This window comes from Mobula birostris, chromosome 6, assembly GCF_030028105.1.
Source record: "Mobula birostris isolate sMobBir1 chromosome 6, sMobBir1.hap1, whole genome shotgun sequence".
NCBI classification, from domain to species: domain Eukaryota; kingdom Metazoa; phylum Chordata; class Chondrichthyes; order Myliobatiformes; family Myliobatidae; genus Mobula; species Mobula birostris.
The window spans coordinates 79,715,342-79,741,301 of record NC_092375.1 but is presented as its reverse complement, the minus strand read 5'-3'; the positions used below and the strand labels follow the sequence as shown (position 1 = coordinate 79,741,301).

The 25,960-nt window shown below is 40.5% G+C and overlaps 1 protein-coding gene across 2 annotated transcripts in view; it reads right to left on the bottom strand.

The window, feature by feature from the left end:
* Window positions 1-25,960, bottom strand: part of LOC140199132 (actin remodeling regulator NHS-like) — a 467,573-nt gene that overhangs the window by 102,963 nt on the left and 338,650 nt on the right. For both annotated transcript variants that reach the window (XM_072260706.1, XM_072260707.1), the window contains exon 2: window positions 2,193-2,345. In XM_072260706.1, the coding sequence (XP_072116807.1) occupies window positions 2,193-2,345 (153 nt within the window). The remainder of the gene's footprint in view (window positions 1-2,192; window positions 2,346-25,960) is intronic.

The following is a 25,960-nucleotide window of genomic DNA, read 5'->3' as shown; positions in this document are numbered from 1 at the left end:
CTCTCAAAAGGAACACGAAGCCTACACTGTGGCTGAAAAGAACATCTGAACATTAAACGAATACCACTCGCCTTCAGAGTCAGTTGACTTGAAAGTCCAATATCTCAGGGAAGGCTGAATGCAAAATAGCAGCAAGCGTTGCTATGCTCTGTCCAAATCTCGACAAGCACTACAATGACAAGCATGGAGTTAAATACTATTATGATTAAATATTAATTAGCTGACACGTGCAAATTCACAAGTGCAATTGCCGTATCTACTGTGCTGCCGAATCCATGGTTGTGACACCAGCTTCACCATCAGCGAGGATGTCTTGAAAAGGTGATGCTTCAAAAAGGTGGCATCCATCATTAAGGACCCTCACCGTCCAGGACATACCCTCTTTCTCATTACTACATAAGAGAGGAGCCGATGAAGACACGTTCTCAACGTTTTAGGAAGAGCTTCTTCCCCTCTGCCATCATAGTTCTGAATGATCCATGAGCCTATAAACACTACCTCACTACTTTGTTCTCTTCTTACACTTTTTATTGTAATTGATCGTAATTTTTAAGAATTGCACTGTACCGTACTGGATGAGAAGAAGGTGTGTCCTGGACGGTGAAGTTTCTTGATGATGGATGCCACCTTCCCGAGGCATTGCCTTTTGAAGATGTCCTTGGTGGTGGGGAAGTCAGTGCCCATGATGGAGCTGGCTGAGTTTACAACTCTCTGCAGCTTCCTCCGCTCCTGAGCATTGGTGTCTCCATACCAGACAGTGGTGTAACCAGTCAGAATGCTCTCCACAGTACATCTGTAGAAATTTGCTAGAGTCTTCAGTGACATACCAAATCTCCTCAAAACGTCTAGTAAAATATAACCACTGGCATGCCTTCTTTGTAATTTCATCAATATGTTGGGCCCAGGATTGAGAACTGGAGCACCCAGTAGAAATCCATGCAACCGAAAGAAGATCTTTCACTCTTATATTCGAATCCCTACCTAAATTTTGGACTTGAGTCTCTGGGGTAAGACTTGAACCCATGACATTCTTGCAGAGATGAATCTCTGGTGAAGGTGCAAACAATGGTTAAGTGCTTCAGAGCTTCTGTCAAGGAAATGGTCAAGTCCTATCTTTAGATGAGGTCCTCATTCACTCAGAAAAGGCCATTGCTTTTGAGAGACAACAGTCAAAAATGATAGGGAATGGGAAACAGTATAATTATATTTCAGATTAACACAATGATGGGCACGTCACAAAATGGGAATAAGTTATGCACCCCTAATCAAAATAAAGTAAGTCTGCTGTCGGTCTGTAACTGTCACATCCAGCCTCCCAGCTTTGCCCATAGGTTGAGGGTTGCTAACAATGTGACCTTGATGCAGGTGAATTACATTTGGTTTGTTGGTTTAAGGTGATTTCTGTGTAGAATGTGTATCTAGCCTCCACTTTGCAGGATTCAGTTACAATGATTTCAGTTTTAAACTACCATGTATAAAATAGCTATTGGCTTCTTTTGCATCTCTCTGCTTCTCTTCAGTGAATGATTTAGTGACAAGAACCTAATAATGTATGCAGTTGTTTCTACTGATGTCACCTCTGATTTTCCCAATATGGTCTGACAAATCTATTTCTGGTGCAACCACTGTGCCCAGTGGCTTCAATGATAGAAAATAAGGCACAGAAAAGAGAGTGATTTTCTCCTTGCAGAAAAACAGCAAAAAATGTGTGTGCTTTCCTTTTCCTGAGGATCCTGACTCCTGTTGGGTTCCTGTTCCATAAATAATTCACTAATATCTCTCTTGTGGCTGTTGACTGTTTTCCAGATCACAATTCTACAACCACTGTACCTACGTAACCATTCACTTCATGAATAACAGCTCGGGTAGGGAGCACTTGTAGGCAACCGGACCACCAGGAGTCAATGCATGTGTCCTCCTAAATACTTGAGAGATTGAGGGTGAATTTCCCCTGTAACTTATTCTCCCCACACTCTCAACAACCCCGGATTTTACCTTTTACACCAGCCAAAGCAACTTACGGAGCCCTCTCTGCAAGAGACATCTCATCTAATCCCACCCACTTGTGTCATTCCCAAGCATTTCATTCTCAAGCAGCCATCTAGCCTTAAAATGGAGCCTAACACGAATCAACTTTGAATGAACTCTACGCTGTCCATAATCCCAAAGTACTTCCAGATGTTCGTACTTACCTCTATGTCGGGACTGTAGTTTCTGTATGGCACGTTGGTGAAGTTCCTCTATACATTGTGGTCTGGTTGACAGGTGGAGTAGATCTTTCTGCTGATGCCATGGAATTCTGAAATGAACTGTTAGCTTACTCTCCCTGTCCAGGTCTGACACCGCTGAAATACAGAAACACATAATTAACAATCACACTCTACTATTATCAAGAATGAGACAATAACTCAACAATCCATTTGTAGCTTTTGCCCCTCCAAGTGTTAATTCATAAAATCACGTATGATGGAAACAGACACTTTGGCTCACCGTTTACCGTTTACAACACACACTCTTCATTTATACTTATTTTACACAACCACACTTCTTCTCCCTGCATTCTCTTCAACCGCACTCCCTCCACCCTGTGCCCCCATACCCAGAGTCACCTAGGAGCAATTTACACCGGCAGTCCTCCCAAACCGCACACCTTGGGGAACGGGAAAACTCACGGGGAGAACGTGCGAACTCTATACAAGTAGCAGTGGAGGTCTGTATTGGACTGGGGCCACTGGAGCCGTGAGGCAGCAGCCTTCTAGCAGTGCCATTCTGATTGAAGAGAATATTTTAAACACTAAGATGATTACTACTATCTATAATTGACCACTGGCACTCTCAGATACAGTAATAAATAACAACAAGGCTGGATGATTACCACCCATGATATTACCCACTGTAGAGACCAGCATCTCCCAGGTTCGAATTCTACCTAAGCCTTACAGTCTGATCTTCAGCCTGTGGTTTCAGTATCATTCGGCTGTGATGGGTTGGGGAGGTGGGGTGGTTGGGAAACTAAGACAGGTTTCAATATGTCTGATCCTTCTTCCATCGATGATATAGGACAACATAGCTCACGGCATGCCAAGTTAATCCACTCTGTCAGAGCTGTAGCCTTCTATAATCTTGTGATATTTTGATACTTTGATGGGGTTGCAGGCTAGCAGAAACAATACATACAGGGAGAAATTTGTTGCATAACAAATGCAAAACATCAAATCACTTTGACTGAATGTTGCTTCCTTAATTATGATTCGTTGAATTGCAGATTTCTATGTATTAAATTTGCCAACTAGCTAAGTTTTTGAACAGTCTATGACCTCTTGCCATAGCCCAGTAATAATGTCTTTATCATGTGCTTTCACAAAGTTTGAGAAACGTAACTGAAACTACTATTAGCATCAAGGGAGCAATTTTTATTTACGTTGATGATTGAATGTTCAACCACTAGCTTACAATACCTGTCCCAAAATAATTCTTTATCCATCAATTTGCACAGGTTCCACTACCAATTTATTCCTTTGCACCACAGCAAAGAAACAACTAAAGTGCCCCTGTTATCAATGGGAATATAAATACGCTAGAACTAATCCCACAAAGTACTTTCATTTTGAACCAGTTTGTACAAGTGAAACAAAGAGCCTTGCAGATTACAACATTATAATTCAAAGCAGTACATCTGATTCCTTAGTACCTTAAATTAGGAGAACACCAAAATTGGGGATTGAATCTAACTTTGATCTCTGGTCTGTTTGCTAATTTAAGACATGCTGTTAGCAGTATGTGATTCAATAGGTAGCGTTCCCATTTCCAAGTCAGTAGATTGTAGGTTTGAAACCCACTTGGAAAAACATGCAAATAGTCCGTCTGACTCTCCAGTGCAGAAGAGGGGATGCAGGGACACGTTCCGCACAACTCTGTGGGCCGAAGGGCCTGTATTGTGCTGTAAGTTTTCTATGTTTCTATGTCTTGTGCTACCTCTTAGTGCTACCTTGAAATATGGTCCCACCTGCTCTTTCAGTTTGAAGTAAAAAAATAACGGATGCATGATTTAAAAGAAGAACAGGGGTGGGAGGGGTCTTTCTTCTGATCTCTTCTGGGAGGTGCATCACCTTTGAGACACCCTAAACTGGACCATTTTATGATGGCTTCCACAGCCAAATAGGCTGTAAGTACTGGATTGCATATGGTCATTTTGCAGTATTAAAGGCTTCTGGCATCAATAGAGATAAGTCCCACTGGTGCAGGACAGGGTACAAGATGGTCCAGTGGATGATCCACTGTGGTCTACGGACACACATGGCTTTGCAAATATGTTAATTTCTGCAGTTGACAACTTGAACAAAACTAAAAACAACACTTGTGCCTTTATTTTCCCTCTTTTTTTTTTGTAACTCCTAAACCTCAATGTATTAATGGCTCAGTAAGCAAATCGGGCTTGAGAATTATTACTTCATCTGATCAAATGTATTGTATTTTCTACGTCCAATCCTAATGCAGTTTATATTGCAAAGCAGAATTCAATATAACAATATCTGAAACAAATTTTAGGCTCTATTTTGCCGAGAACAACATCTAAATGAACCTCTTTCTTCAAAAACTACTGCTGGTGTCTCATCCTTTAAGAAATCTTTTAAATACTCTAAAAAATATTTGACTTTCTTTAATGGATCTTAATCACCATGAGAAAGGCCTGCCTTCAGATAGCAGATTCCTTTGTTACAAATACAGTGAGATTAGTATTTTAGCAAATGTGAGAGGTACTCTTACACAATATTATTTCCTGATAAGCAGCTTCAGTACAGATTCATTGCAGAAAGAATGCAGGTTTAGGCTTTACTGTATTGCACTCTTCAATTAAATAATTCATATATAAGCCTCATGCGGAATTTGAAGAAAGTGTTTTGGCATTAAGAGTATAAATATTCAATCCAGAGATGATCTCTTTAAAGTGTACTATTTTCATTCCTTCATCGCCACATCAGGGCTCTAATGCTGTAGCACCTGTACAATTGAACGATTGATCTGTGACCTCTTCTTAAGCACCCTGCCCTCTGACTCAGTTAAAGTGACAAACATCCTCTCCATTATCATCCTTTGTTTGTGCATCTCCATATTGGCCTGTACAGCATCTTTCATAACTAGAATCTTACACTTATTCAGCATATAGCACCTGTGGTTTCTGTTTGAAAACCCAATTAGTCCTGTTTTCCTGCTCTTATACCACAACTACCCAAGTTTCTCCTCCTATATTTTGAAAGTAACAAGCTTTGTCTAGATATTTTCAGGCAAAGCATTTTTAATCGCATCAATAAATAATTCCATTCATTTCCCCTTTTGTTCTTTTACAGCTTATCTAAAATTGGTATGCTTTGGTTCCTGATTACTCTGACACACTAGATTCAGTTTATCCTGATTTAGTCCATGAAAAGCTTTCATCATTTTAAGCAACTCTATTAAATATTTCATTAACCTTCCCTGTTCCTTACAGAAAAAAAATATAGCTATAGTCTTCTCGTGAAGCTGAAGGTTTTTATGCTACTGCTGGTTCTGAGAGTCCAATATCCATGAGGCTTTAAATACATTTAATATAGACCCAGAGCTGCACATTTATCTTGGTCTACAAACTTAATCGCAAACTATCAATTAGGTTTGCAGATCCTTAAATTAAGAAAAGGATGATACAAGAAGCCCCTACAAGGTATCCTGCAGTGTTCTGGCCAAGTGTCGCTCTTGTTTTGTCTCCCCACTGAGACAAAATCTTTATTCTATATTGTTTCTTCATAGTATGCCTGTGACTCAGAATTCACCAGGATTCCAGACAGAAATTTATGATGTTGCCTCCCAGAGGAGAACTTTAGGCTGATATCCAATCACTTATTTATTAAACACATTTATCAATACTATGTCCAGACCTACTCGGATTCAGCTGCAGCACATCTCTTTGATCACCCTAACTTTGAGCCCAAAATGACACCCTCTACCAGTGCAGTAAAGAGAAATGCAGTTCACAGCTGGACTTGACATATATATGTAAAGTAAAACATTGCAGGGAAAAGAGCAGGTTCGTGGGATTCATTCAAAGTGTCATGAAACTCTGATTTTATCTGTTTTGTGCCATTTGGTTCTATGAACTCCCCTGCTTGGGCTGGGAACATGAGGAAGTTTAGTTGGTAGCACGTTTTAATGCTAAATATAAAAAATAGCATGGAATGGTAGCGTGTTCTAATGGGTTTGATCAGTTTTATAAACAATGACGCACACTTTGCATTGGTCTTCTCACAACATGGAGCATCTGTCTGCTGACATGTAAAGGTGTAACATGTTCCGAGCAAGTGAAAGGGCCTGTAGATAGAGCAATGGGTGGCCTTGCTATAAAACTGATTATTAATTCTATCAGAAATGCAGAAAATTGTAGTAAACTACAGGAAGATAACCATTCTAAAAATACATTAACTATAAATGGAGAAGATTTAAATATGTAAGATATAATGTGATAAAGCAGTGTTTTCAAGGTAGGTGATATTGTCCCCCTGGGGGCAGTGAGAGTTTCTGAGGGGGTGATAAAGATAAAGGGGGCACTGGAGAGGATCAGTAGCGGGGGTGGGGGGAGAGCTGAGAGATTACAGGATTAACTTTTTAAATGAATTACTTATTATAAGTATTTGATACTTATTATAAGCCTCAGGACTCGCACCACCGGCTTCAAGAACAGTTACTACCCTCAACCACCAGGCTCTTGTATAAGGGGGGGCGGGAAACGTCGACTCAGACCATGAGAGGCCTGCATCGGGCATTTTCATGCCTTACAAGGCGCAGATTGGAAGTCTGTGTGGGGTGCCACTCCTCGCACAGACGCTAGAGCGATGTGTGGTTAAGTGCCTTGCTCAAGGACACAAACACGCTTCCACAGCTGAGGTTCGAACTAGCGACCTTCAGATCACTACACGAATGCCTTAACCACTTGAATAAAAGGGGACAACTACACTCATTTGCCCCATCATTGAAATGTTCCCAAAACCAATGATCTCACTTTTTAAGGATTTTTTTAAATCTCATTATCTCATGTTCTCACTATTTATTGTTACTTATTTATATTTGCATTTGCACAGTTTGCCATATTCTGCACCCTGGTTGATCTTTCACTGATCCTGTTATAGTTTCTATTCTGTAGATTTGCTGAGTATGCCCACAGGAAAATTAATCTCAGGGTTGTATATGGTGAAATATATGTTTTTGAGAATAAAATTTACTTTGAAAGTTAATCCTCAGTGCCTCATAATTAATTATGATGATCACACATTTATCTCATCTCTTGCTAATCTACCATTCTCTTAGACTTTGCTAAAGCACATTATAGTTGTTGAAAAGCAGTGTGGCACTTCTGTATTTGGCTTATCATGAGAAGTCTGGACATTATGCCATTCACTACTGAATTACGCACGGTAGTGTAGTGGTTAGCACAATGCTTTACAGTATTAGTGACACGGGTTTAATTCCTAATGCTGCCAGTAAGGATTTTTTTTACATTCTCCCTGTGATCGCATGGGTTTCCTCTGGGTGCTCTGGTTTCCTCCCACATTCTGAGGACATACCAGTTGGTAACGTAACTGGTCGTTGTAAATTGTCCCATGATTAGGCTAGGGTTAAAGTTGGGGCGTTGGGCAGCATGGCTCGTAGGTGTGGAAGGGCCTATTCGGTACTGTATCTCAATAAAAAAATATATATTAGCAGGTATGATTCCCATACCCTAATCATGCAGTGACACAATTCCTGTGAATTAGGGTATGGTGCTCAGTGGGTTAAAGCTCAGAATCTACCCTTTCGAATGGTCTTGATTGCATTTCTTTAGCCCACGGCCCAACCAAGATACTGCCGATGTAACTTCAGACAGAGAGTCAAGTATTGCCTGAGCTATGATGATGCCATAACTTTCCCCTTGGTTGACCATAGTGCTTGAGATTGGACTTAAACAATCGGTGAATGATCGTAGTCATTAATCCATAATGAAAATGGAAAAAGCGAACCAAATGAAACAGAAGTTTAGACAGTATAGTGTGGAGTATCTGAAATATGGATTTTTACCAGCACCAAGCAACAAACAGCAGAAAATCTGTTTGCTGTGTGAAAAGTATTTTCTGGGCTGTACCCTCCGAATATCAGGACCCGCCTCTCGGTTTTTTTGCAATTACTTTCCCTTTTCCATTTTCTATTTATGATTTATAATTTAAATTTTTAATATTTACTATCGATTTGTACTCCAGGGAGCGGGAAGCACAGAATCAAATATCGCTGTGATGATTGTATGCTCTAGTATCAATTGTTTGGCGACAATAAAGTAAAGTAAATGAGGCAACAAAACTGTCCAGGAACACTTGAAGAGAATACACTCTGATAATGCAAACAAGAACTTGCCTTATTCTTTGTCACTTCATGAAAACTTTCAGAAACACAAAACACTTCAAAACATTTTTGCCAGCACTTCACAACAAAAAAGAGATGGATTGTGCGCTTCATAGAACCATTCACTGCTCATTGATAAATCTGGAAAGCCCCATACAATTGCAGTAGAAATGATTCTGCCAGCAGTAAGGCAGGTTCTGAGTATAATTTTGCATAAGTCAACAGACCAAACAATTAAAGCAAATCTGCTCAGCAACAACTCTGTTCAAAGACAAACATACACAACATATTGAAGCAGATATAAAGAAGGCAAGACAGCGGCTATATTTCATTTGGAGTTTGAGGATATTTGGTTTGTCAACTAAAACACTCAAAAACTTCTACAAATGTACTGTGGAGAGTATCTTGACTGACTGCATTACCATCTGGCGGGGGGGTGGTGGTGGTGGGGGCACTGCACATTATTGGAGTAAGTTGCAAAAAGTTATAAGATTAGTCAGCTCCATCATGGGTACCAGCCTCCGCAGTATCCAAGACATCTTCAAGGAGCGGTGCCTTAGGAAGGTGGTGTCGATCATTAAGGACCTCCATCACCCAGGACATGCCCTCTTCTCATTGCTACCATCAGGAAAGAGGTACAGAAGCCTGAAGGCACACACTCAGTGATTCAGGAACAGCTTCTTCCCCTCTGTGCTGTACTTCTCAATGACTCTATGACTTTGCCATCCAATTTCTAAATGGACATTGAATCCATGATCACTAGCTGACTACTTTTTTCTGCACTACTTACTCTAACTTAACTATTTAATAGACATATATATATACTTAATGTAAGTCAGCTGTTTTCCTCTATATTTATTTATCATGTATTGCATTGTACAGCTGCCATAAAGTTAACAAATTTCATGACAATATGCTGGTGATATGAAACTTGATTCTGATTCTGAAGTGCTTTAATTTCTCAACCTTTGTACTTCAGCATTTTTCAATCTGTAGCACACTGTTTTCTTTTAAATTCAAGGCTGTAGTGATCCACATACAGTAATTGAAAGCTAATCAATTTCAGACTACTGGTATGTACAGATTGAATAAATTCCCTGTTAATAATTATCTATTCATTTATATTAGTAAATTACTTTTATTATCTTGTAACCACAGCAGGTGTTTCCATTTGCGATCTACTGATCTACACTGTTTACAATATTTCTTGCTGGAACTCCAAAACCTCAGTAATTGAGCAATAGAATCAGGTAACACCTGTTAATGTGCATCAGAGGCTGAGATCCAAATCAACATTAACAATTTCATTAATGCATATAAGAGAATGGAATTTTCATTCAACACCACAAGGCAACCTACCCCTGCTGCACCACATTGGCCTCCAACAATTAAAGTCCATCCCTCGACTCCAGAAAATATACACCACCACAAATCTCAGTGAAGAACAATAATCACAACGAAATTCAACACAAATTCAATGTGCCAATACAAACTTTTGTTGTTTGAAGAAGAGGGTTCTTAAAAGCTCCAGACCTCAGATATGGCACAAAACTCATTGCCTACTGGCAGCAGTGATCTCTGACTTGCTATATGATTATGAGTTCTGATCTACCTCTGGGAATAGCTGGCTCATAACCTCTCAAATTGGAGAAGGAACATTTGTGTGTTTGGAGCACACAGAAAATTTGCATAAGTTTCAGAAGGCATGAACTACCTCATAAATTACCTACTTGCCTGCCAAGTTGGCTATCGCCTGCCAAGTTGGCCATCACCTGCTCTGTTTGTGCCCCACATTGCTTCTCCTCTGTTTAGAAAATTATCTTACATAGAATTTGGCTTGAAGATGTCACTTGAAACTACACTTCAAAAAAAATTCACCCAAAATTATCTCAAAGAGAGTTTTTAGCAAAAACTACATCAAATGCAAATTGAGTGTGCTGCTCTCGTCTAATAAATTAACTAACATTGAGTGCTTCCACCAATTAAGTGTGTTTGTGGGTCCACCAGGAACTCCAGAAATTAAGTTTATTTTTAGACATATGAACACTGATATGGATATTTTCAAACTTTTTGAGTATAATTTATTTTAGAGTTATTTCCTCTTGTGCATGAATCTGACTAACAAATGTTTCTGGAACATGTTTGGAAATTATTTTTGTTTAAGATCAGTTACCTGTAGCAGGCAAAACATTCTGTTCAAATGTTCTTTTCTATATAATAAGGAAACTTTGTGTGCTTCAGTGAAACTTTAGCAAACTAACACTCCTAAATATATGAATAAAGATTTCTTAAAGCAAAGAAACTTTGCTCTAAATCACTATCTGATTATGTTGGTTCATGATGATTTTCTGTTCTGCACTAACCACTACAGTACTGTTTTAAATACCCTCCATGGCTTCATCCTTCCATTACTATGAAATTTTTGCTATATAATCTCCTCCAATTTCAGATCTCTAAGTTATCCAGAATTGTAGAGGCTATACAATTGGTAGTTTGCCTTCATTTGCAAAGATCCCACGTACTGTCTTGCCATTGTAGATCTAGAGCACAGCATCCAATCTTAAAGATGGACACAGGGAAGGAATCATCCTGTGGGAGTTTACTTTTCAGTCCTCGTGTCCATTACAGATCCAGTGTCCAGATTCCAGCATTGACTCAATGCTGGTTTGGGAGGGATAGACACTGCAGATCTACCCTCCCTTAGAATCTGTTCATAGAATCTCTTCAAAGAGAGGGTGTGTAACAAGTTGGGACTGTAATAGAAGCTGTGGTTCCGTGAAGAGAGACAGAAGGAACTGGTGCCATTTTCAAACACTGGCTAAGTGGCCAGTTCTGTTTTAACTATATATTTTCGCCAATTACCATTCTAGAAGGTGTCTGCTTACTAACCTTTCCTGTGATACGTCCAGGATGTTGCTTAACACCCAATGTCAATTGAAGATCCAGTAAGCTACACCCATAGTCCAAAGGTGCCTATTAATAAAGTGCTTTTTTGTGGAAAGTACACAGGCAGAGAGCAATGGACTGTCCATGTCAGATCACAGGAGAATATTGAGCACCTGGAGGAATCTCAATGTAGTCACAGGAGAACCTGCAAACTTCACACAGAGAGCCTCTGAGGTCAAGATTGAACCTGGCTGCCTGATGCTATGAGACCCTGGCTCCACTAGCTGCTCTATTGTGCCTCACTAAATTTCCAAAGTGGTCTGATTATAATTCCAATGCACAGTGCAGTGCAGAACACAGACTCATTCATACTCTAGCAGAAATTACACTTGTGGGTTACTCTCTCTATTAACATTTATGTCTATAATTGTTGGAATATATGCAGCCCTCAGTGTAATACTGACCCATTAGTTATTTGGCAGGGATTTATACCGGACCTTTATTACCTCTATTCTGAGGTTGTGCCCTCTGGTCCTAGACTCCCCACTTCGATTGTTTTCCAGGCAAAACCCGTTAAAACTGCAGTTAATAACCACAGTGTAGAAGGAAATCAAGATAGTTTTCAACAGTAAAGGAACATATAGGACATAGCATTGTGTCATTGATTCTGACTTCTGCTCTTAGCAGTGGAATTCAAAATAGAGCAGCAATATTCTGTGTTTAGCTTTAATGGTTAGAACATATTGGCGATATTCAGAGTATGACAGTGATATTCATAGCACGGCAGCCATACTCATAATAGTGAAATTACTGCAGTGTTCAGAATATTGTAGGCAAATTCAGAGCACTATTGTGCATGCATAATACAACAGTGCAATTCATAATATAACAACGGATTTCATTTTGTCACATTGGAATAAATAATATAGCTGTTGTGATAACTGAACTCAGAATATAACAATTAAACTTTGAATTCTAGAGACTGGTATCAGGTTCATTGTCTTATTGTTTATAGACCTTGGCAAAAAGAGAACACTACAAAAGTGCTTTTGTTTTCAGTGAATGTGGACAAGGCCTGTAATTATCGCCCCTATCCAAATGCCCTTGAGAACATTGTGATGAACCGCTGTCATGAACCTCTGGTGAAGTGACTGCCTTAGTGCTGGTATTTCACGTGTTCCAGGATTCAGAATCCGTGACGGTGACAGATGTCCAACCCAGAACGGTCTGAGTTAGAGGAGGATCTGCAGGAAGTGATGCTTTGATGTATCTGCCCCCCCCCCGATGTTTTGAGGAGATAGAGACCACAACTTTGAGAATTCCAGCCGCAAAAGCCAAGTTACAGTTGAGGTTGCAGTCCAAAATACAAATGGGACATAGGTGAAGACATATTGTACTGGCGATAGAAAAAGTAAATATTTTCAGGTACCACCAGCTGCTGCTTTCTCCTGGATGATGCCAAACTGCGTAAGTATTGTGGAATTACACTTATCCTTGGATTTTTGCTTTATACAGTATATAATGCAAAATCTTTGAATAATCTGCAGCTGATTTACTGGCTACAAAAGATTCAGATTTTAACCATTTTTTATGGTTGCAATACTTACATAGATTACGTGGTTAAGTCTCTATTCAGTTGATCACAAGGAATCTCTTGATTGACAGGAATGAATTTTAATGTCATGGAAAACTGCCTTTTTAGAGAGAGTTACTTCCATTCATCAACCCAAGTATGAATATTGTCCAAATCTTGTAGGTGGATAGCTTCATCTTCTGAGGAGCAGTAAAAGAAACTAATACTATACCTGAAACAAATATTCCTTCCCCTGAATTTATCATGAGGAAAGATCTAATGACACAGCTGAAGATGGAAGGACAGATCAGCCCCTTGAGGAATTCTTCCAGCAACTTCAAAGAATCAACTTCCAGGCATCCAGAGCAACACACACACAAAATGCTGGAGAAACTCAGCAAGTCAGGCAGCATCTATGGAGATGAACAAATAGCTGGTAGTTCGGGCTGAGATTCTTCCTTGGGACTGGGAAGGAAGGCGGAAAATGCCAGAATAAAAAGGGGAGGGGAGGGAAAGGAGGACTAGGTAGAAGGTGATAAATTAAGCCAGGTGGGTGGGAAAGGTAAAGGGGTGGAGAAGAAGGAATCTAATGGGAGAGGAGAGTGGACTCTGTGAGGAAGGGTAGATGGAAGGGAACTGGGAGAGGTGATAGGCAGGTGAGGAGAAGTGGTAAGAGGTCAGATTGGGGAAAAGAAACAGAAGGAAGGGGGAGGGAAAGAAAATCACTAGAAGGAGAAATCAATGCTTATGTCAACAGGTGGGTGGCTACCTACATGGATTTTGAAGTTTGCTCCTCCAACCTGAGAATGGGAATGGAGATAGGAATTAATAAGGTTGGCAGATGGAGCGAAGGTGAGGGAGAAGGTGAATGGGCAGGTGTACCATTCTGTCACTTGCAGGGAAATGTGCCAAGAGAGAGATTAAGGGGGGACAAATGGACAAGGAAATCATGGAGGGAGTGATCCTGGCAGAAAGCGAAGAGTTGGGGACGGGGTAAGTAAAGATGTGCTGCTTGCTGGTAGGATTCCACTGAAGATGGCCAATGTAGTGGAGAATGATGTCCAGCAGTTTTAACAGGGCTTCTTGATATATCACATGCTGGCTCAATCTCAAGGACAGTCACTTTCACATCGCTCCTGATATTCAGCTTCTTTGTACCTGTTTGACCACAGTCTTAATGAGGTGTGGAATTGAGTGAATATAGTATAAATCAAACTAAGCAACCATAAGCAGGCAACACACATCAAAGTTGCTGGTGAACGCAGCAGGCCAGGCAGCATCTGTAGGAAGAGGTGCAGTCGACGTTTCAGGCCGAGACCCTTCGTCAGGACTAACTGAAGGAAGAGTGAGTAAGGGATTTGAAAGTTGGAGGGGGAGGGGGAGATCCAAAATGATAGGAGAAGGCAGGAGGGGGAGGGATGGAGCCAAGAGCTGGACAGGTGATAGGCAAAAGGGGATACGAGAGGATCATGGGACAGGAGGTCCGGGAAGAAAGACAAGGAGGGGGGCGGGGGACCCAGAGGATGGGCAAGGGGTATATTCAGAGGGACAGAGGGAGAAAAAGGAGAGTGAGAGAAAGAATGTGTGCATAAAAATAAGTAACAGATGGGGTACGAGGGGGAGGTGGGGCCTAGCGAAAGTTAGAGAAGTCGATGTTCATGCCATCAGGTTGGAGGCTACCCAGACGGAATATAAGGTGTTGTTCCTCCAACCTGAGTGTGGCTTCATCTTTACAGTAGAGGAGGCCGTGGATAGACATGTCAGAATGGGAATGGGATGTGGAATTAAAATGTGTGGCCACTGGGAGATCCTGCTTTCTCTGGCGGACAGAGCGTAGATGTTCAGCAAAGCGGTCTCCCAGTCTGCGTCGGGTCTCGCCAATATATAAAAGGCCACATCGGGAGCACCGGACGCAGTATATCACCCCAGTCGACTCACAGGTGAAGTGTTGCCTCACCTGGAAGGACTGTTTGGGGCCCTGAATGGTGGTAAGGGAGGAAGTGTAAGGGCATGTGTAGCACTTGTTCCGCTTACAAGGATAAGTGCCAGGAGGGAGATCAGTGGGGAGGGATGGGGGGGATGAATGGACAAGGGAGTTGCGTAGGGAGCGATCCCTGCGGAATGCAGAGAGAGGGGGGGAGGGAAAGATGTGCTTAGTGGTGGGATCCCGTTGGAGGTGGCGGAAGTTACGGAGAATAATATGTTGGACCCGGAGGCTGGTGGGGTGGTAGGTGAGCACTGTAAGCAGGCAATTGGTGTCAGCAATGCCAGTGTCTAAGAACAATAGCAGCTAGAATCAAAAGCCTGACATGAGGCAAAGGACAATTATAGTCCTGTATCACCATCATTCTAATGTTCTGAAGAATGACATCGAGCAACACATTGTTTGAGAATGAAGTCTGGAAGCTTTGTGCAACATTACCAGATTAGCTTAAGCATGTTTTATGATTAGCATAACAAAGCATATCTCTAACTAACCAAAGTATAAAAAGATGAGTATAAAATTCCTATGACTGTGCCATTCAGAATGAAGACTTAGAATTAATATCTCTGAACAACTGGCTCAACAACAGCCCTGTAACCTTGAACACGTAGCTTTATATCTCTTTATTTCTATTGCTCTTATCCAGCTTACTTAGATTCTACTTGTGCCTTTGTTCTCTTGATATCAAAAGTAGACATGAATTTGCATTCGATGTTCAGAAGAGATGGGTTGAGATAAATTACAGCATCCAGTTCAACATGACCATCAAAGTACTGACACAACTAGCTAAAATTTCGGGGAAACAAGTGAAAGATACCTCAATGAGCTGGTTTATATTCTGTATCATTAACCTCAGAAACATCATCTATGATACTTGCTTTTTAATTTTGTCTTCCATGTTTTCCCCTAGCCTCCTCATTGGATGATATGAGAGCCTAAATGGATACAGTTGCCTTAACTATGATGTGTTATGGCCTACTGCAGCTTATAGTTCAAATTCATGTTATAATTTTACTTATTTCCTTTTTTTTGTGCTGCAGGTATCACCTGCAAGGCCAGCAACTACTTCCTTTCTCTTGTTAACTCAGAGAAGAAATTGGTAAGCCACCTTCCTCAATTATTGCAGTACTTTTGGTGAAGGTGGTCTTCAATACTGTAAGGTAGGGAGTTCCAATTCTGAGTCCCGGTGATAATGAAGGAATTGTCTTATATTTTCAAGTAATTTTGGCATTTACCTTGGATTTCAGTGCCCAGCTATTGCTAACTGCATTGTCATTTGCCTTGTTCAGTTAGCTCGGCTCTCAAGTTCCTGAGCAGCTGGCATCAGTTCAGGGTAGCATAGCTGCTAAAATAGTCTGTACATCTTAATAGCAGAAATGGATTACAGCTTAATATGGCGATGGAAGTTACGGATAGACTGTTGTGTTCCAACAGGACTGTTGGCTAGAAAGTATGACAATCAGTGAACAGGGATGTAGGCAGACATTTTGCGAGACTGTCCTTGCAGTCACCATTTTGTGAACTGTTTGATGATATGATTCTTGCTCTGGGATAATTTAATCAGAGCAATTGAACATGACACAAGGAGTTTCTGCTTAATATCTGCTAAACCTGAGACCACTCTCAGATAAGAAGCTGCTTATTGTGTAAATTGACAGGTATGCAGAAGTAATCTTGTCATCTGAGCCCAGTGTCTGGGTGACCTGGTTTGACTGGCTTGAAGCAGTCAGAGTTGAATAGAACAAAAGAAATCACCTAAGGCACAGAGTTGAAGGCAAAGGCTATAAAACAATACTGTTTGCAGCCCTGGGCTACATCAAATGGGAATCTAACATAGGCCAGTCAAATGACCTCCAGTCAATGAAATTGAAACATCATAGATTGAGCTGATAAGAAAAAAATATAGATGTAGAGGATTTTGGGAACTCAGACAGTGACAACTCTTTGGAGACCAACCATCACGGATGTGGAGGGCCCCACATCGGACACGTGGAGAGCACATTGGTACCATGAGGAATACCAGGCAGGCGTAGACTTTTCCTGGGTATTATCTTTTCTATTCTGTTGTGTATTTAATATTTCAGTACTATTTGTGAGTAATATTGTAAAAGTATATTGTACGAATAAGCATTCTCTGTTGTTTACGTAATGCATTGCATGTTATATGTAAAAGTACGTAAATGGCATACGTCATATGCGCGTGCCTCACTGAAGTAAAAATGAAGTACACACGTTTACCTCCCTGCCCTTTGTTTTCCCTACAACTAGTTTTTTATGTTTCAGAGTTACAAAGCATAACATATTCTTTGACTGTTCATGGGGAGGTCGGGGACAGCTAGTAGGTGTGCACACAGGAGTAAATTCACATGCTTATGAACTGAGATAATAAAGGTACTTGCCAGTAAGTACAGACTTTCTCTGTGCCTAACTGAACCTTGCTACTAAGAGGTAATCCTTGCAACAGGACATAGTGGTCTACCAGGTTTTTTAATGCTGCCATGAACAAGTAAAAGATCAGTATCATCACTGTGTCCAAGATAAACCTGCAAACTAGCAGCAACTTTGAAGCCAATGAAGGAAAAGGGATTGCCGTCCCTAATCCCACTACCCATGTTATTCGTACCTCTCATTTCAATAATGCTTCTGATCTGAAAAGCCAAGGATGGTGCAATCATGCACCTATTGCTTACCCACTCTTCCTACACCACCACCATAACCTTGTGCTTTTCTTCTTTCAGGCAGTCAGGAAATAGTGGCTGCAAAAGCTAATAATTGAGGAGGAAAACACAGAGCCGCTTAATTTAATATTACCAGTCAACGGTTCAGACCGTGACATTTTGCAGAGACTAGTTTAAGAGCACGGATCTGCAACTGATAATGCAAGTGGCTTGCAGCCAGGATGAGGGGAAAGGATTACGTAGGGACCTACTTGTGGGAGGATAGGAACTAAAATGTTTGCTGTAGAGGTCCCAAATTTAAAGCAAGATGGGCTTAGGGAGGACATTAATGATGATGCACTGTGAAATTTTTGATGTGTAAAGCACTGGGAGACTTGTCAAAAACCTCACGTGCAATGTTGGGGAGGGTGGCAGGGCTGGGGGAACAATCTACCACACACAGGACTTTGGATACCCTCCAGCACCTCTATTTAGATATGACCATGTCACACTGCTGAGTTCACAAAAGGCATCTTACCCACACCTACTCCTGCCCTCTGCTGGCAGTCACAACCTCCTTCCAGCAGAGAATGCAGTCTGTCAGTCAGAGCCGTGAACTGTGCTGCCCCTCCCATTCACTATCAAAGCCCAGATGGGATCCGTTAATTCTCTGCCTATGCACTACTGCCCTTGGGGTCTTCTTGATCACAGATAAGAGTTCACATTGAGTTACTCAGACTAATCCAGCCTGCCAAAGTGCTATCTCAACAAGTAATTAAGAGGTTAGGGTTAATATCATTAATATCAGGTATTTCACAGCTGTAGGCTGTTCCTAAGCACTTTATAACTGATTAATTACAATAGAAATGTAGTTACAGTAGTGATGAAGGAACCCCACGGCAGACATGTGCACAAGGTCCAATAACATGACAAAATGACGGAACCCTTGCCTGAGGGATAATATTGGTGCAGGACTCCCAAGAATGAACTTTTGTTAAAGTGGTGGGCAGGGGGTTAATGCAGACTAGGAAATCATGATTCTCTTCTGGAATAACCTGAACCAGCGTGTAAATGAGTTTGTGATCTTTGAGACTTTGCTCGTAATTGGAGAACACTATAATGTGCAGAATGGATCCCTCACATTATCTGCTCTTCAGAAGATCTTGGTTTGGCTGTTCCAGTCAAATCAAAGTTGCTAAGTCATTCTGAAGCCATTTTCTACTTTTGAGCACAATCTCAGCTGAACTTAAAAGCAAAATGCCAGAAGAGCATAGTTCCAATCTACTTAATCTGAACAGAGGATTTCTCCATATGAGAGAAGTAGGAACGTGTATGTAATTGTAATGGGGAGCTCAGTGTAATACATTCTGACTAGGCAATGGATTGAAAATAAATATGCAGACTTAAATCAATGTTTGCACGTAAACAAAATCTGATTACAAAGAAAGACTTGCATTTATTTAATGTTTTACATAACTTTGGAATGCTTCAAAGCATTTTACATATAATGAGCTATCTTTTGGAGTGTAGCCTCTGTTGTGATGCTGAAAAATTCAACTGACAATTTGTACACTGGTGCCATCAAACAACACTAACTCACTAGCTGACTTACTCACCAGTGTCTCTTTAGGGCTACTTGGCTCCAGACCTCTTCACAACCTGGTTCAAATATGGGCCAGACACCTATATTCTAGAGGTAAGGGTATTTCTGCCCTTGACAATGGAAGTGTTGGAGATCAATCATATTTATTTCAAAACTTTGAACAGGGTTTCTGCAAGGTAACCCAAACTCCCTCAACTGCTTCATTGATAACTTTCCTTCCATCCAAGGTTAGAAGTAATTGGTAATTGATTGATTGATTCATAGTGCAATCATCAATGAACAGTCTTTGATTCCATTCACAGCTCCTTGGCCAATAAAGCAATTCAGGCCAGCATGTAGCATCAGGCATGGACTTATACTAAGTGGGGAGTAATATTCATGCCACACAACTACCAGTCAATGACCATCACCAACAACAGTGCCTAACCACAAACCCATGACATACAATGGCATTACTACTGCAAAGTCCCCGTGTCAACATTCTAAAGATTGGCATTAGCTAGAACTCAATTAGAACAATCATAAATACCACGTCTACAAGATCAAGTCTGAGGATGCATATCCACCAATGAGTGACTCAGATATTGATGCCCAATGTCCTTCTACCACCTACAAGGCGCGTGTCAGGAACATGTTAGATACTTTCTATTGCAGTACAAAAATTCCCAAGGTCTTCAATGCCATCCAAGATTAAGCAGCTGAACCCATGAAGTACCTTAACACCCATCTTCTCCACCACCAATGCACAGTAGCTGCAGAGTGCAACTATAAAATGCATTACAGCTACGCATCTAGGCTTCTCTGACCTACATCCCAATCCCAACCTCTTTACCCAATTTGTGGGTTCCCTCCATCTTACAGGACCTTGGTTAAGAAATATATTGCAAGTTCCTCATTATCAGTGTGTCAAAATCCTGCAACTCCCTACTCCACAGTACCATGTGAGCATCTCCAGCAGAAACAAACGCAATGCCTGAACAGGTACAGGCAGGGATCCCTCTGAAAAGACCACCATTCCTTCTAATAGGCCAATAATCCATTTAAAAAGACCAGGGCTCTTTCTGATAGGCTAAGTCTCCCTCTGACAGGTGTCAGTTTCCTTTGCCATGGCCTATAGAGAGAATTCTGGCCTGTTTAAATGGAATCCTGGACTTTTTAAAGGGAACCGTCATCTGTCGAAGGGAATCCTAGCTTTAAAAGTCTAAGTCTGAAAGATAGCAAATGTAACCCATTATTTAAGAAAGATATGGTGAGAGAAATCAGGGGACTGTAGGCCAATTAGCCTGACAACAGCAGTAAGGGAACATGGAGTCTTTATTTGGGATGTAGTAACAGCACACTTGTAAATGAGGAACACACTGAACAGAGGTGGTGTGGATTTATGAAGGGGAAATCACACTTGCCAATCTGAGGCTTTATCTGGCTCATTAGGGTGAACCAGTTGCTAAGGGGAAGCTTTCCATAAGAGGCCATGTGAGAGATTATTAAACAAGATAAGGGAATATGGCATTCAAGCAATATACTGTAAAATGAGACAGAAAACAGAGAGTAGGAATAAATGTGCTATTTCAAAATTCATAGTGGGGTGCTAGGGCCACAGCTATTCCTCAACTATATCAAAGATATAAACAAGAGGATCAAGTACATTATATCCCAGGGGTTGTTTTAGAATTCTCTATCAAAAAGGGTATGGAGGCTGAGTTGCTGGCTATATTTAAGAAAGAACATGATAGTTTTTCAGATATTAAGGAAATTAAGTGATATGGGGTTTATGTGGGAAAGTGACATTGATAGAAAAGGTAGGTCATGATTGGAATGATGGAAGTGAAAGATAAGATTTTTTTTTATCTCTGAGTGTGAAAGGACTCTGTAATTCTCTGCCTTGTAAAAGGATTGAGACAGAAACCCTTATTACATTTAAAATGTACATGTATGATCTGTAGGGCTATGGACCTAAAGCTGGAAGGCAGAGATTTTCAACCAGCCCAGACGCATTCAGCCAAATGACTTACATCTGTGTCATATTTCTTAGATATTTTATGAACTGCACTAACAATTGAAAATATTTTCTTTTTAATTATAATATATCTGTTTGAATAAAATGCAGACTATCATCACAAGTCACTTTCTTTTCTTAAATAAAAATTTGACTGAGTTTAGAGAGCTGCTGCTTGGGGTTGCTACAGGTTCTTGAAAGCCAGGAAAAGGGGGAGAGGCTGAGTTCATAATCTAGGACTACACACAGAGCTGTGGTGGAGGGAATTCTTATTTCTGGATTTTGTACTAATTACTATAAATGATATTATGGCTTAGTATAATCCTGAAGGTATTGAGAATCTACGCCAATGTACAGAAAAGAACGATCTCAGAAAGTTTACTTTTCGTAGTGCAGGGATCTTCAGAATAAAGTAGTGAGGTCACTCAGTGAAAAGACAAAACATAAATTAAATACTTAACTAAGCTAGGAAATAAGAAACTAACTTTAATTAAGCACTGAACTTAAACTGAAACTGAACCTTGCACTAGCTTAACATATAATAGTCTCACTGCTACAGCCTAAAAGTACAGCTATTTTTTACATTATTCAGCATAATAACAGGTAAGTGAACACCTCCATTAACACAATATAGTCAGTAAAGAGTATACAGTATTAGTTTCCTATGCAACAAGATGGAACCTAGATAAAATTCACATACCAGTCCACATCATTAGTTATTAGAGATTATACAGATTTCACACCATATATACCCTCAACAATACTTTCCAACAGAAAATGCCAAAGAGCACTGTAATTGATTGAAGTACTATTCTGATTTTAGAAAATTAAATGTTGGCCTTTGACTGACACATTGAGATTCAAAATGAATTCATTTTATACATACATGCTGAATCATTTCACTGAGCCATCTCTATACATGTGTTTAAAGTTGGGTTCAAGGTACTCAGTATATTGAAACAGATAAATTACAACAACTACAAAGGGTGCAATAAAGAACTTCATCTGCAACTGGTTTGCCTTGCAGCCGGCCAACCTATTCCTGATGCTCTTGATTTAGATCTAATTTTATAGGATCCGGTATTGTAGCGGTATCAAAACCTTCTGTCAACTGCATTGCTGTCCACCTGGCAGGTAAATGGCAGACAATCTCTCTATAGGAAACTCTCCGCACACATTCAGACAGGAAACAGCATTTAAACAATGTTTTGTTAATTTAAGGAGTGGGGCAATGAAGGTAGGGAGACATGCCACATGACTGAAAATGCACTATTCTGGAAGTGAAACATAATAATGACCATTTTCAGATCATTTCATGGGACTTTGGATATTCGAGTGAGCAATCATCTGCAAGAGTTGCTCTTGAACATGTGATGTAACTTCCATCAGTGGTCTCAATAATCATCCAACTCCTCTTTAGGAGCATTACTGGGAAAATTGGACTATATTGTCCAGGGAGTGCCTTACTCCAAGGCCCACAAATTTTACTTACCACAGCTCTGTACTGTGATCACTAGGGTGTGTCCCATCATTTACCTTTTATCCTTTTGGCCCAGGTGCACATCAGATTTGCCCAGCTAACCTCCTAACCACCCACTACAGGTCCCCAAATGATCAACAAATGCCCTGACCACAATTGTGCCTGGACCCAACCACCCAGTCATCCCAGGCCAAAACTACAATTACCAAAGACAATAGGTGCTGGCCCATCAAATTCCCTAAACCTACAAACTCCCTGGTGACCTAACACTCAACTCCTGATTTTTATGTCCCTCAGCCTCTCAACCTCTTCAATTCTGCAAATGCTATGATCAAAGTCTAAATCCCATTCTCACCCCCGAAAAGATGTGAAACTTAACTGCTAAGATTAGGCAACCAATGTTTGAACATCAACTTCACCAGCCTTGTTCATGTTTCTGATCACCAGCCCTTTCTTTCCCTAATTTGGCTCCAGTTCTGGACTTGTATAAAGGAAAACTGCAATGATGATTCAGTAGCAACTGATTAACTTAGGCATTACAGATGTTTATTGCAATGAGACCAAAAATATTAATTTTTATTACACTCAAAAAAATTTTGTCTTATACACAAATTCCATATTTTATGGCACCACATCCAACAACTCCTATTGTCCTCCAAGTTAGCAGATTACCAAGGCCAAGTAGTTACTTGTTTAGTCTCTACATTCAAATGACAAAAATGAAACATATTTTCAATGACAAGATCTTGGCAGTAGTTTTCAGGTCCAAGCCATTGCAATCAGAGTAAAATGAGGAATGATGCTGAATGTTGAATAGATTTTATTAGTAATCAATGGTCTATGTAGTTCTAGACAAGACAGGCTGTCATGTTCTGGTAGAATCAAATTGTTTAAGTTGACAGGCTTTTGGGGAAAATCTCAAAGAATTATACCTTCTATGTAGTTGTCATATTGTAAAATGAGAGGCACTTTCTTGTTACTATAGAATTTTTAAAATGTACTTAATAGCAAATTCTGCCACAATTATCTGTTTTATTCATTGTTTTTTTTAAATAGGGAAAGAAAAATTTCTGTCCGTATGGACAATGGTTATCTGGATTTTGATAGAAGGATTAATGGTAATGATAGTGATATCATTTGTAATAGTAATGTTATTTGTTAGTGGCTTCGATGATTGTGTTAAGTGGAGGTAGTTGAAGGTGCTTGTGGAAGTTTTTACATTGAAATAATGCAGGGGATATGCCTACAAAATGAACTTCACCCATTTTGTAGCTCCATTTAGCACCTACACCAAATTAGGTGTTCTGCAAAAACAAATCAAGAAATGGCCTAAAATCCTTTTTGACCTGGCATTGGGAGGTTCACTTACAGAAACAAGTACTAAAACTGGATCTGCATGAGTCCTAAATTCAGTGCAGGGAATCAGAATCAAAATCAGGTTTACTATCTTTGATTTCGTGAAATCTGTTGTTTTACAGCAGCAATACAGTACATAAATGCATTACTTAAAGTTACAAAATAAAATTTAAAAATAAACAGATAGTGCAAAATGAGAGCAAAATAATGAAGGAGCATTCATGGGTCAGAAATCAGATGTCAGAGGGGAAGAAGATGTTTCTAAAACACTGAGTGTGTGCCTTTAGCCTCTTGTACCTCCTCCCTGATAGCCCTAATGAAAAGGGGGCATGTCCTGGATGGTGAGTGTCCTTGATGATACACACCACCTTCTTGAGACATCGCCTCGAAGATGGTGAGACTTATGCCCATAATGGAGCTGGTTGAGTTTACAACTCTCTGCAGCTTTTCTGATCCTGAGCATTGGTGTCTCCATACCAGACGGTGGTGTAATCAGTTAGAATGCTCTCCACAGCACACCTGTAGGAATTTGCTAGAGTTTTTGGTGACATGTCAATTCTTTTCAAACTCCTAATGAAATATAGCCTCAAGTATGCCTCCTTCAAAATTGCATAAAAATATTGGGCTTAGACTAGATCTTCAAAGATGTTGACACCAGGAACTTGAAGCTGCTCACCCTTTCCATAATGACCCCTCAATAACGACTGGTGTGTGTTCTTCCAACTTCCCCTTCCTGAAGCTCATAATCAATTCCTTGGCCTCTGTGATGTCGAGTGCAAGGATGTTGTTGCAGCGTCACTCAACCACCTGATCTATCTCACTCCTTCATGCCTCCTCGTCACCATCTGAGATTCTGCCAATAATAGTTGTGTTATCAGCGTATCTGCAGGTGACATTTGAGCTGTGCCTAGCCACACAGTCATGAGTGCAGAGACAGTAGAACAGCGGGCTAAGACCACATCATTGATGTGTGCCTGTCTTGGTTGTCAGCGAGGAGGAGATGTTACTTCCACACTGACTGTGGTCTCCCAATGGGGAAGTCAAGGATCCATTTGCAGAGAGAGGTACAGAGGGTCAGGTTTGGAGCTTGTTGATTAGTACTGAGAGGATGATGGTGTTGAATGCTGAGCTATAATCAATAAACAGCAGCTTGATGAAAGTCTCACTATTGTCCAAGTTGTCCAAGATTAAGATTGCATCCGTTGTAGACCTACTGTACTGCAGCAGGTCCAGATCCTTGTTTAGGCCATGACCAGTCTCTCAAAGTACTTCATCACAGTCGATGTGAGTTGTTTGGGCAGATCTTCTGATTGGTGCCCTTTTGAAGCAGGTAGGAACTTCCGACTACAGCAGTGAGAGGTTGAAGATGCCCTTGAACACTTCAACCAGTTAGTTGGTACAGGTTTTCAGTGTCCTGCCAGGTAAACCATTGGAGCTTGGTATGAGATGTTTAGAAAAATGACTTATCTTTAAACCTGCAGTCTCCATGGCAACCACGTAGCAGCAACATATATTTTGACTACCATGGAGTTTACAGGCTGTAGGAAAAGGGAAACAGTTCTCATTTTCACATAAAGGCATATGCATTTTTCCCCACTGAGATGCAAGCATGAGGAAGGTCCTGTGCATTTGTTGGACCATGATGCACACCAGGCCCATAAGATTCAGTCCAAAATGAGGTGTCTTCAATTGTTTCCGTTGGCAGTTCAAATCCCCAAACCATGAAACATTGGTAACAGAAGTTTCATGGTCACAGAAGGAAATCTGAACATTACTTTCCACACCTGCTGAATGAAATGCCTTACTCGATTTTTTTCCTAAAGAGACCCAAGTTCCCTAAGTGTGGTGCCATTTATCAGGAAATATAAATATGTTGCTGCACTGAATATATAGTACAAACTCATTCATTCAGTTGTTATCTTCAGTATATGTGGACCGGCACAGCAGGAGGTGAGGGTATTTTATTATCATCTGGACTGTGAGCTGATTATCTGTGCAATATGTTGGTGTTAAACGTCATCGTAC